The following is a 13140-nucleotide window of genomic DNA, read 5'->3' on the forward strand; positions in this document are numbered from 1 at the left end:
ATACAGCCTTGACGAACTCCTTTTCCTATTTGGAACCAGTCTGTTGTTCCATGTCCAGTTCTAACTGTTGCTTTCTGACCTGCATACAAATTTCTCAAGAGGCAGATCAGGTGGTCTGGTATTCCCATCTCTTTCAGAATTTTAAGACCCTATAAATACTGCTTATTGCTAAGCCAGCTTGTATATTATATGTAATAGGATATTAAAAATGGGACCCCCCCTTTTTTTCTCTCTCAGTTTAGGCTGAATCTCCAGGATGATAAATGCTGTTGATTCTTATAACCCAAAGTGAGACCTGAGGCTTCCTGAGCAGGACTTACAATGGAGAATCTTCTTTATGGTCAAACTCTCACATCTGTACATGACTACTGGAAAAATCCTAACATTGACTAAATGGATCTTTGTTGGAAAAGGGAAGTCTCTGCTCTTTAATATGCTTTGTAGGATGGTCATAGCTTTCCTTCCAAGGAACAAGCATCTTTTAATTCATGGTGGCAGTCACCGTCCACATGCTCACCATTTTCCATTTCCATTGTTAATTCCTGGTTCACTAGAGGAGGAGTCTCCTAGGGGCCCCTTTGGTGGGGAAGAGTTTTCTTTCCCACGGTTTTCTTGAATGACAAGCTGGTTTTCTTCCTGAACCAGTGTCAGAAGTCTTAAAGAAAGGCCCCATCTACCTGTCAAGGTCACACAAAAAAACCACGTCTGGAGATGGGAGCTTGCTTTTGGTTTTGGAAGTGGATTCTTCCTTCTGTTGTTTCAGAGCTATAAAGAGGGGTGCTTTGTAATAACAGTGTCCGACCGGGGAGAAAACTGGCCCCACTTCCACTTTTGTTAAACAGCCTTTCAAATTAAATTCTCTCTGGGCTTTCCATTTCCAGTGCTGCCAGCCAAGCTGTGGGCACCAAATAGAAACCTACCCAGCATCTCAGACACAACGCCCCAAAGTGCTGGGAAATTAATCTCTTGAAGAAGGCTCTGAGGTTGTGTTTTCTCCAAGATTAAGAGCAGAAGGAATCAGGCTTTTCATACCTTCCTGCCTTTGCTCAACTGTTCCCTCTGCCTGGAAAGTTTCTTCTCCTCTTCTCCACCTGACAAACTACTTCATCCCTCAGAAGCAGATTAAACTCTCCTCCGATGCCTCTCTTAAAAAAAAAAAATTTTATGTGGGCCATTTTTTAAGTCTTTATTGAATTTTTTGTTACAATACTGCTTCTGTTTTATGTTTTGGTTTCTTGGCTATGAGCCCTGTGGGATCTTACCTCCCCAACCAGGGGCTGAACCTGGACCCCGTGCATTGAATGGCAAAATCTCAACCACTGAACTGCCAGGGAAGTCCCTGATGCCTTCTTGAATTTAACCCACCTGAGCAGCCACATTTGATCTCTGCACAGTGTCTTCTGACATGCTCTATTGGTTTAAAGGTGAGACTTCTAGGTCACCTATAAACAAGTGTCTTAGCTTGACTACCATAACCCGAAGGGGTGGTTTAACCACCAGAAGTTAATTTTCTCACAGTTCTGGAGGCTGGAAGTCTGGATCAGGATGCCAGCGTGGTCAAGTTCCACTGAGGTTTCTTTTCCTGGCTTGTAGACAGCCACCTTGGAGAAGGAAATGGCAACCCACTCCAGTTTTGTTGCCTAGAGAATCCCGTGGACAGAGGAGGCTGGTGGCCTGCTGTCCGTAGGGTCGCACAAAGTCAGACACGGCTGAAGCGCCTTAGCATGCATGCATGCATTGGAGAAGGAAATGGCAACCCACTCCAGTGTTCTTGCCTGGAGAATCCCAGGGATAGAGGAGCCTGGTGGGCTGCCGTCTGTGGGGTCGCACAGAGTCGGACACGACTGAAGTGACTTAGCAGCAGCAGCAGCAGCCTTCTCTCTGTGTCCTCCCATGAGAGAGACTAAGCAAGCTCTTCTCAAAAGAACACCAGTGCCATCATGAAGTCTCCACCCTCAAGACCTCCCAAAGGCTCCATCTCTGAATACCATCACATTGGGAGTGAGTGGCTTAACATATGCATTTGAGGGAGACACCATTCAATCCACAGCAGAACATGTTTTTGCACACGTGCTCAGTCGTGTCCAATTCTTTGTGACCCCATGGCCTATAGCTCGCCAGTTTCCTCTTGTCTATCTACAGAATTTTCCAGGCAAGGATACTGGAATAGGTTGCCATTTCCTACTCCAGAGGATCTTCCTGATCCAGGGATCAAACTGGCATTGCCCAAGTCTCCTGCATTACAGGCAGATTGTAGATAGCAGTAGATAAGTGTGTTCCATTTTTTAAAATAACCACAAATTCCATGTTACTCTTTCCATCAAGGGGTAGAAAATATCTCTCCTCCTGACCCTGGCTTCACCATTGGGCCATCTGTTTTACCCAAACAGACACAAGCAAATGTGACTCAGAGGACTCTCAAAAAGTATTTCTGCAGCAAGGCTAACCCTCTCTTACTCCAGGGACCTTTCCACAATCATGTGAACGAAGTTCTACATACTGGGGGGTTTCTTTGCTTCCTGGTTTTCACATAGCCAATAATACGTTGCCTATGGGGCACAGCAAGGACTGAGACTTCTGTTTTATGATTTGACCATCTGATGACCTCTCTTGGGGGGGCTGATGGAGGCTTACAGTCCACTGGGGGGTGGGGATGAGGGATGACCAAGACTTCAGCTCATCCAGTTCATCTGCCAGGTAGTACACTTGACTTAATAAAGGAAATATTTCACACTTGGGAGGAGATTGGCTCTTGGGATCTGGACCGGTCAGTTTTCACTCACCTTTGACCTTTCCTGAGAGGGCAGAGTTTAAATAACAGAAATTTATCATCTCACAATTCTGGAGGCTGGGAGTCTGAGCTGAAGGTGTCGGCGGGGTTGGTGTTCCCTGCGGGCAGTGAGGGAGGGTCTGTTTCCTGCGGCCCCCTGGGCCTCTGCTGGTTTGCTGGCCATCTGCAGTTCCTTGACGCAGATGGGTCACCCGGGTCCCTGCCCTCATCGTCACATGGCCTTCTCCCTGTGTCTCCCTGGATCTAAATGTCCGCTTTATATGAGGACACAGTCCTATTGGAACAGAGCCCATCCTAATGACCTCATTCAACTCATTCAAGACCCCATCTCTAAGTAAGGTCATATTCTGAGGTCCTGGAGGTTAGGACTCTCATATATGTCTTTCTCTGGAGAGACACAATCAATCCATAACATTTTGTTTTGCATCTCTTTACAACTGTCCCATAGCCTCTCCCTTCCTTTAGGGCAAAATTCACACCCCTTCCCACTCCTTCCCACGCTACGGCCTTCACACATCCTGTTCTGTCCTGCCTGGAGCCTCTGCCCACATCTTCTTCCGCTCATAGCTGATTCTTCTCATCCTCAGATTTGGCTTTGAGGTCTTCTCAAGAGGCCACCCCCATCCTTGTTCCCTGCAGCCCTCCCACTTCCTCCAGAGAGGCTACTGCAGTGAATTTACAGCTTTTAAAAAACTGCCTGCTTGCCCCACTAGAATCCTACAAGAGGAAGAGCTACATGGCAGAAGCAGTAGAGAGTGACGATTAAAGGCAAAACTCTAGAGGCAAACCACCTTGGCCCATCCTGGCCCCATCACCCATCAGCTGTGTTATCTGGGCAAGTGTCTACAGCTCTTCACGCCTCAGTGTCCTCATCTGCAAAGTGGGACAACACAGCATTCTCCCGAAGACTTCTGAGGCAGACGAGATGAGATAAGCTAAAACACGCAAAGCCCTTGAACACTGCCCGACACTCAGAGGGAGGTACGCAAGGGTTAACCACGATCATTACGGGAGTCGCACAGACTGTCGTGCACTCGGAATTCGGCCCAGTGCCTGGCTCCACAAATATGTGCCGAATGAACAAATCTCTCATAAGCCAGCATGTGGCTCACATGGCTTCCTATTGTTTTTTTAAGCTTTATCAACAGCTTCTAAAAAGAGCCTAGTTTATAGCATCCCTGTGAATGAGGTGTGGATCATGGGGGTCTCATCCCCCTAGGGAATGTTTCAGGGAGTCAGCTAACACAGAGTTGCTCTGGGAAAACCTGGTTTCTAGAAAGAGCAAAACATGGTCCTTGGTGGCTGAGCAAGGGTGAGAATTTATTCCACCTTGACCCCCCATGTTGGAGACCAAAACAAAGGACTCAGGGGGCTGGGGTTTCTGGTCTACCTGGACATCCCCCATGGGCCTCCAGAGCATTGCCAGGATCAGCTAAAGTCCAGAGTCTATAAAGTACATAATCACTTATCAAAGGCTTTCGTGTACATTGCTTGACAGCATCATGACCAAGAATGAGGCCTGATGAGAGCTTTCAAGAGCTTTCAGTTACACATCATCATCTTAAAAAAAAAAGAAAAATGCAACTAAGTGGAAGTTAGCAGAGAAGTGCCCCACTGCCCCAGACACAGTCCTGCCAGCAGCAAGGGTGGAAGAGGGAGGCGAGGGTCCAGGCATCCTAGTCTCGGGTCATTTCTGTTTCTTCTGCAGTTTCTTCTGAAGCTTCACCTCCGCCTGGATGGAGCCACTGGACGGATGTGGACACACACAGCAGGTGGCAATGGCCCAAGTCCCTTTATTTTAATCCCGGGGCCCCAAAACTAAGAAGGGGAGCATCTAAAATGGTCACTAAACGTGGATTCCTTTCCAGGGTCCAGGGACTCAGAAGAAGGGGCAGGAACAAAGTCTGAGCTTAATACTGACCCTAGGATCCTTTTGCAGCCTGTGCTTTTCATTTTCGTTTTTAAAAGTTAATTTTTATTTGACTGTAGTTGCTTTACAACGTTGCGTCAGTTTCTACTGTACAGCAAAATGAATTAGCTATATGTACACATATATCCCCTCGTTTCTGGATCTCCTTCCCGTTCAGGTCACCACGGTGCATTAAGCAGGGTCCCCTGTGCTATACTCTAGGTTCCCATCAGTTGTCTATTTTATACATAGCATCGCGTGGCACTAGTAGTAAAGAATCCCCCTCCCAACACAGGAGACGCAGCATACCCAGGTTCGATCCCAGGGTGGGTAAGATTCTCTGAAGAAGGGCATGGCAGCCCACTCCAGTATTCTTGCCTGGAGAATCCCATGGAAAGAGGAGCCTGGCCGGCTACAGTCTATGGGGGTTGCAAAGAGTCGGACGTGACTGAGCAACTGACACACACACCCATCAATCATGTGTTAAGTGTCAGTCCTGATCTCCCAATCCACCCCACTCCCCCTTTCTCCCTTAGTGTCCATATACTTCATTTTCCTTTCTACACACAAGATAAATAATCAGTCTCCGTTTCAGAGTTCCCAGGAGAGGACAAGAGGCCCCAGGCAGTTATAAGGCCAGGTGGTCTCCTACAGCTCTGACAGCCACAGGCTCCTTCCTTCCTTCCTTCCTTTCTTCCACCAGCAGTTCTAGACTTTGCGGAGATTCCTGTTTTGTTAGTCATGGGCCAGAAAGGGTCCCGTTTACACAGGCCAATCTTCGTCACCATGACGACCAGTGATGACGCTGTACTGTCCAGCGCCTTCGAGAGCAGGACCCCAGGAGCAAACTGTCACCTCCTCTCCAAGCTCTCCTTCCCTTTGATCGCTGTCACCCGGCCCAGTCCCTATCACCACAGTTCTGTGACACCCCTGAACCCCTGGTCTTTCAGACTACCCACTGTCCACGTGGTTTGTTTTGGGTATTTTTTTGGAGGGAGGGGGTTTGTTATTTCATTTTGTTTTGTTTTTTGTTTCACAAACTATTCCTCTCAAAGGTTTCCATTTAGCATAAATAATTCCTTAAATGCTGAGGAAAGAGAGTGATTATAGATTCAGACTTTCATATTCACCCATTCATACATGTGCATATGCATGCTCAGTCACTCAGTCATGTCTGACTCTTTGTAACCCCACACAAACTGTAGACTGCCAGGCTCCTCTGTCCATGGGATTCTCCAGGCAAGAAGAGTGGAGTGGGTTGCCGTTTCTTTCTTCCTCCAGGGGATCTTTCCGACCGAGGGATTGAACCCGCGTCTCCTGTGGCTCCTGCACTGGCAGACAGGTTCTTTACTGCTGAGCCACCTGGGAAGCCCCCCTTGATACATAAATAACTATTAAGGGCAGATGACATGCCAGATACTTAGGAGGGCATGAATGGATTTCACCTATGTATTGACTCTCATCCACTGAGGTTGGCTGCCTGGAGGACTGTGTTGAGAAGGATTCTGAGGCCCGTCTGGGCACAGCATAAAAAGAGTCTGTGAGTAGCAATCACCCAGGGCACCTCAAAGAGGAAGCACCCTTTGCCTCTGCTTCCTACTACCACTCCCCTGCCCCAGGGGTCCCCCGTGAGTCAGATATACAAAGCACCCTCTGCACATGGCATCCTCTGCCCACAGGTACCCTCTGCCCACAGGCACCCTCTGCTCACAGGCACCCTCTGCACACGGCACCCTCTGCACACAGGCACCCTCTGCATACGGCACCCTCTGCATACGGCACCCTCCGCACACAGGCACCCTCTGCACACAGGCACCCTCTGCACACAGGCACCCTCTGTACACGGCACCCTCTGCACACAGGCACCCTCTGCATACGGCACCCTCTGCACACAGGCACCCTCTGCACATAGGCACCCTCTGCACATGGCACCCTCTGTACATGGCACCCGCTGCACACGGGAGCATTCTCACATCCTCTGGAGAACTAGGAGGAACCTGGAGCTCAGCCTGAGGCTTGAAGAGCCCTGAGGGCTGAGCGCAGCTCCCCAGCCTAGAGGCTGAGTGGCCCTGGGCCACACTAACCACCAAGCCACCCTCCTGTCTATGTGAAAAAGGGTAATAGCTGGCCTCACAGGTGGTCCTGAGGATCAAAGGAAACAGCAGACTCAGAGCCTCAGCAACGGAGGCTGACCCCCACTAACGTCTCACCCCCTGGCTGAATGAGCTGAGCTGCACTTCCAAGGAGAGCCAGCCCTTTCTTGGAATGTTCAGGGGATTCTGGTGCCCTCAGATTCTCATTTCATCTCTGGTTCCTCTGAATAATCTCCAACCAGACCTTCTACAATCCTCTCATTCACTCACATTCCTCTGTTTGCTTCCTCTGCTGGCTTTAGCGCTGACCCTCTGGCTTCTAGGGCTTCCCTGGTGGCTCAGACGCTAAAGAGTCTGCCTGCAATGTGGGAGACCTGGGTTCGATCCCTGGGTAGAGAAGATCCCTGAAGGAGGAAATGGCAACCCACTCCAGTGTTCTTGCCTGGAGAATCCCATAGACAGAGGAGCCTGGTGGGCTACAGTCCATAAGCGTGTGCTAAGTCACTCAGTCATGTCTGATTTTTAGTGACCCCTAGTAGCCCGCCAGGCTCCTCTGTCCATGGGATTCTCCAGGCAAGAACACTGGAGTGGGTTGCCATTTCCTCCTCCAGGGGATCTTCCCCGCTACTAACACTTTCATTCTCTCCAGCCTCTGTTCACGTGGTTGAAATGCCTGTCCTGCCCTCCATCCCTCCCTTCTCTCCTTCTTCTCGTTCCTCCCTCCCTCTATTCTTCCTTCCCTCCTTCCTTCATTCTCCCTCTCCAGCCCAGGATCCGTGCCATGTGCTAGGCATCCCCAGAACGAGAAACGGATTCCACAGTGGTGACACTGATCAATACTGGAACGCGGAGCTGGACGGGCCATTCGAAGAGCTGGGAAACAGCATTCCAGGGGAAAGCACCACTGAGTTGCTGGCCGGGGCCAGGGGTAGGTTGGGAGGTGGAACAAAATAGATGAAGGGGATTCAAAGGTACAAACTTCCGGTTAGAAAATAAATAAGTCACGGAGGTGTAACGTATAGCGTAGGGAATACAGTCAGTAACACGGCAGTAACTCCGTACGGTGACAGATGGTTCCTAGACTTCCTGTGCTGGTCAATTCGTAATATATATAAATGTCGGATCACCGTGTTGTCCACCTGAAACTAACACGATATTGTACGCCACCTACACTTCAATGAAAGACACAGCAACTGCAAAGCCCAGCGGCAGGGAAGACAAAACAGAAGACAACTTGTGTGAAGAACCGTGAGCAGCTGGGGAGGGGCGGGGGGAGTGGGTGAAGAGGCAGGAGAGGTGGGCAGACCCTCAGTGGGGTGTGGGGCCAGGGCTGAGGCTGGGATTTATGCTGATGCTCATGGAAAGCAGGGAAGGACACGGGCGACTCGTGAAACCAAAAACGTTGTTTTCTTCTCCCCCCTGCACCTTGTTGAATTTAAATTTAGGGCCTCTTGGGGCAGTTGGTGGAAAAACGACAGAAACAGCGGTGGAAAGTGAGACCCCCAAAGAATCACTGTGTATATATCCCAGAGTTGATAATGCATGCTCATTAAACACTCAAAGGTTATGTCATCAGAAAGGGACCGTGCAGACGGTAGGAGGGAGACAGGTCATAAGAGAGCCGTTTTAGAAGTTCAGTAACTCACATGGACCAGACATCTATTTTGGGGCCGTATTTCTTCCTGGCAAGGAGTTCGGGAGCGGCGTATGCAGGACTGCCACATTGTGTGCTGAATGGGTCGGAATGGCCCAGGATCCCTGCACAGTTGCTCAAACCAAAGTCTGCAAAGAGGAGGACAAAACCGGCTCAGATATAGAAAACCATGGACATGAACAAGGAGGGAGGTTGGGGGGAGGCAGCGGGAAAGGAAACATTCTCTGGGGCTAACACATCATTTTGCATCCACCAGGAAACCCAGCAGCTGTGAACCGTAACCTCTGGATATGGGTCTCAAGACAGAAGAATGTCAGGCGGTGGTTCCCCGGCCGAACTGGAAATATTTTCTAGCAGGGCCTCACAATCAAATCCAGTGAGAGCTAAAAAGTATGCTGAACCAAAACATATTTTCATCAACTCTTGGGTTATGAGTCATCCAGGAAAACAAGACAGGCTTGCTTGCTTTCGAGGACTAAGGCAGGAGGAGAAAACGAGCCAACAGTCCCTGGAGTCAGCCTGCTGGCTTCCAAGTGGCCAAGGGGGTAAGAGCTGAAGGAAGATTGATATTCTCTGGCGGGTGTCGGTGTCACCCCAGATGACACGCGATCCCACCCGATAGAGTTGACTTTTTTCAGCTGAATGTTTTCATTGCATGCAAGTCTCTTAAAAAAGAATGTTCCCAATGCATGAGGCAACATATGGTGATTTGAAGAGAGGGGGAAAAATACACCCAGTGATTTAGACAATGCCGAGTGTTGGCTGGGAAAAAAAAAAAAAGGCCAGAAAAATAGCAATGAGAAGTAGACTAAATGACCTCTAGCAATGATCCACTGCTTGGATCCTGGGTGATTAAGGCAGGGGGCAGAAGAAAGAAGCACTCAGAGCATCTAAAGCCACGCTGGGCCCATTATGCCCTCTGTGCTCTGTTTAATTTTGATGTTACAGATAGGGCAGCTGACAGGTCATTAGAGAGCAGTTAGTGTCTGGTCCTCATCTGATATCATTCCTCAAACTTTGGTGAGTGCAGATTTAAGATCATGCCTGCTCCTTTGAACTTCAACGTAAATATTTACGGTTCTGGTCCCCAAAGAGAAGACTTGGCCCATGGGGCTCAGACAGAAAGGGGCTGTGGTCCGAGACAGGCTCCACATGGGGGAAAAAAAAAAAAAAACCTTGCACTTTCTCAACTGGCAGGACATACATCTAACTTCTTGTTTTCCTTCACGCTAACACGTCTCCACCTGCAAAGCCGTGGCTCTTGTGAAAGCTATAGGGAAGCTCATGAAAGAAAAAACCCGCTGGGGGCCGGGAAGGCAGAGTTGTGAGTCCATGAAGTTACTCACACACCACGGGTCAAGATACACCACAAACATTTCCCCCTACGATCGTTGGGTTAAGCTGTACAATGAAAGAGCATTTCTAAATAGAACCTCATCCAGGCAGAAAACACATCAAGGCTCTGAAGGTCACCCAAACTCTTCAGCTGAAGCTTGGAATGAAAAGTCAGAACCCAAATCGGGATGGGCAAACCCACCAGGAGCGCTGCCTGTTCACACACTTGACTCTTCTTTTGTTTGGGAGAGTTTTGTTTTCTCTCTCTTAACCTCTCTCCTCCTGTCTTCCTCTGCTCCCTACTCGTCCATTCCTGCCTTCACAAACAGGAGAACAAAAGGCCCCTATTTGCTTTCCCTTCAGCCCAGCTTGCACCAGGAGGCCCTTTTGGGGGCCCCACAGCTCTCTTGGATTTGTGTTTTAGGAGGAGATCTCTGTTCTAGAGACTCTGAGGGCCCCTGCTCTCAGGCCCTACTCTGTAGTATCACTGAAGTGGGAGAGCTGGGAGGTGGGTCAGAAGCAGAAAAATGATTCCGAGCTTTCAGTCGAATGACCATTTAAAATTCGCTGGTGGCCCAGTGGTTGAGACTTCACCTTCCAGTAGAGGGGGTGCGGGCTCAATCCCGGGTCAGGGATCTACAATCCCACATGCCTTGTGGCCAAAACTCCAAAGCATAAAACAGAAAGCAACACCGTCCATGGGATCGCAAGAGTCGGACATGTGTTAGCGACGAAACCACCACCACCAACAGGGCAACAAATTCAATAGAGACTTTAAAAAATGGTCCACCTCAAAAAAAAAAAAAAAAATCTCTAAAAAGAAAAAAAATTTCCCAAAGGAAATTTAAGGAGACAATCAATGCATACAGAGCACCCACTATGGTAAGATGGAGAGACAGCACCATGGAATAAACATATTTACTGGGCCAACATTTTAAGAGTAATTTTATAAATAGTCATGTTAGAGACCCAGTCTCCTGAGAACCCATAAACTAAAAGCCTCACTTCCTGATCTCTGAGGGTTCCATTAACTCCTTCAGTTTACTCCCTCAGCTCTTGATTCGGGGCTACAACTAAGTGCTTGATCTTAAAAAAGGGCAGGGATGGGGAGGGGGGAAATAAGAGACCAGATTCCTCACTTGCTCCCAGGCAAGCCTGTGAACACTGGCGTCTGGCCTTGTCTTAAGCACACTTTCAAAAAGATAAATGAGCCGAGGTCTGTGGGACAGAGAAGATAAAATCTACATTTTAAGTGACTTATGTAGATCTGGCCAAAAGGGTTTAATGTAAAATATATTGTAGAGAAATAACTAGTGTGTTTCACATGCACAACTGTAATTATTAAAATTTCACACATATGCCTATAATTAGAATTGTGAAACTAGGGGCAAGTTCACCTCCCAGTAACGTCACACGGGTCTGCCTCAATTAGATTTGGTATACACATAAGCCAATTATCACTCAGTTTTCTGAGAGTTATGAAATGGATCTCAAAAAACACCCAAACAAACGCTGTCTTGGAAAACTGACATGCAAAATCATTTTAAGTTGTGGCTGTTACCCTTTAAGATTATACTAAACTAAAAATATCAGACTGCTTTCTTTTTTTAAAAGGGGGAAAGGATCCTAATTAAATAAAATCTTATTCCAGTTAATTCTAGTTAACTTGAACCGTGGCTTACATGGCTTAAGTAAATTTATTTATATCAGATTATTTCAAAGAAAGAGAAACTGTTAAGAGAAAATGGTAATAGCTATAATCAACCTTTGAATAAACAACTAGCTAATTCCTTTGAAGGAAAGGTTCAAAGGGCTTTCAAGTTGCAAGAGGGCAGCTGTAGAGATATTTGATCCAAATTGCCTAACTCAGAAGCAAGAAAACACCTAAGACACTGGGCTTTCTTTGCCTCAAACATCTCCCTTCTTCTCCCACCTACTCTGTATGAAAAAAAATGATGAAATGCAGATTCTGCTAAACAAAATGCAGTTCCCAGTTGCCCTCTGGGATGGCATAATGTCTCTTTCCATTCACACGTTCATTAGGGCTCTTTGGTTTAGCGGGTCAGGAGAGAATGGGCGCCAAGCGAGAAGTTCTAACAAAGGGACACCCAGTTATCAAAGCCTCCTTTGCAGCTGTTTCGGGAATTCTGGTTCCTGACCCCTGGTTTCTGACATGGCCCACTGTGTCCAGATGAGCTACGATGCCTGCCTGGGTACCAGTTCAGAAGCTGCCAAGCTAAGAGGCGATGACTCTGCCTAAAATGGCTTCTGGTATCTAAAGGGTCCCCCTACCCCTCTCAGGGGACCTGGGGGCTCTAATGTAGGTCTGCCATGTCTTCATCTTATTTGTACAGGTCTCCTCTAAGAGGGTTTATTATGTGGCCAGTGTGCGTGTGTGTGCTCATGCGCCCAACTGTGTGCTGTCCCACGGGCTCCTCTGTCAGGGGATTTTCCAGGCAAGAACACTGGAGTGGGTTGCCATTTCCTCCTCCAGGGGATGTTCCCAACCCAGGGATCGAACCTGCATCTCCTGCATTGCGGTCAGATTCTTTACCCCTGAGCTACTGGGGAAGCCCAGCCAAGGTGTGAGCTACTTGCAAATGTACCCACAATTTACAGAGACTGGTTCTTCCAGAATCTTCTCAGCAGTGGAAAGGTCTGTGCTTTTCAACACTCTCCCCTCTCACTGTTGATTGTCTAGGGCTATCACTTGAAGAGAAAGAAGCGAAAACACACGCAGGGGCAGAGAGAGAGGCAAAGTGAAGGGCAGAAACAGCATGGGGGTGCTGGGCGGGTAAGGGGACCGCCTGGCAGTGGCCTACACTGTGCTGGGGTCGCCGGCCTCGGCACAGACAGCGCGCAGGGGAGTGGGGTGCGCTCGTTCATACCCAGCCTTCACACCGTCTGCTCTCTTATACACTCTGCAGCTTCAGGGCAACTCTGTGACTGTTCCCCACACATTTTCCAAAGACAAGTGCCAAGTCACCCTGCCAGGGAACCCACAAAGAAATCTCCTTACCTCCATTCCTCACCCCTCACCCCCACCAGGACGTGTCTTTGTTTAATGCTGCAGACCTCGGAAACCAGGAGCAAAAAGACATCCTGCAGACATTTCAGAGTCTGCCTTGTTTAAGGCTGCTGTACCTGGCTCTCAGGACAACTCAAGTGCAATAGTAAAACAATCTGATTTAAGGAGGAAAAAAAATTATTTGATCATCCAAGAATCTTCTAAGAATACATCCTAACACATTTGAGTCAGTTCTAAGGAAGTGGATGAACCTAGCGGCTATTATACAGAGTGAAGTAAGTCAGAAAGAGAAGGATACATACCGTATATTAATGCATATTATGTGGAATC

The 13140-nt window shown here is 48.2% G+C and overlaps 1 protein-coding gene across 1 annotated transcript in view; it reads right to left on the minus strand.

Moving 5' to 3' along the window:
- The window catches only part of HUNK (hormonally up-regulated Neu-associated kinase), a 137473-nt gene that overhangs the window by 55161 nt on the left and 69172 nt on the right, over nt 1-13140 (minus strand). Inside the window, exon 5 of the mRNA XM_010862334.1 lies at nt 8440-8575. Coding sequence (XP_010860636.1) covers nt 8440-8575 — 136 coding nt within the window. The remainder of the gene's footprint in view (nt 1-8439; nt 8576-13140) is intronic.

This window comes from Bison bison, unplaced genomic scaffold, assembly GCF_000754665.1.
Source record: "Bison bison bison isolate TAMUID 2011002044 unplaced genomic scaffold, Bison_UMD1.0 scf7180017864481, whole genome shotgun sequence".
Taxonomy (NCBI): Eukaryota; Metazoa; Chordata; class Mammalia; order Artiodactyla; family Bovidae; genus Bison; species Bison bison.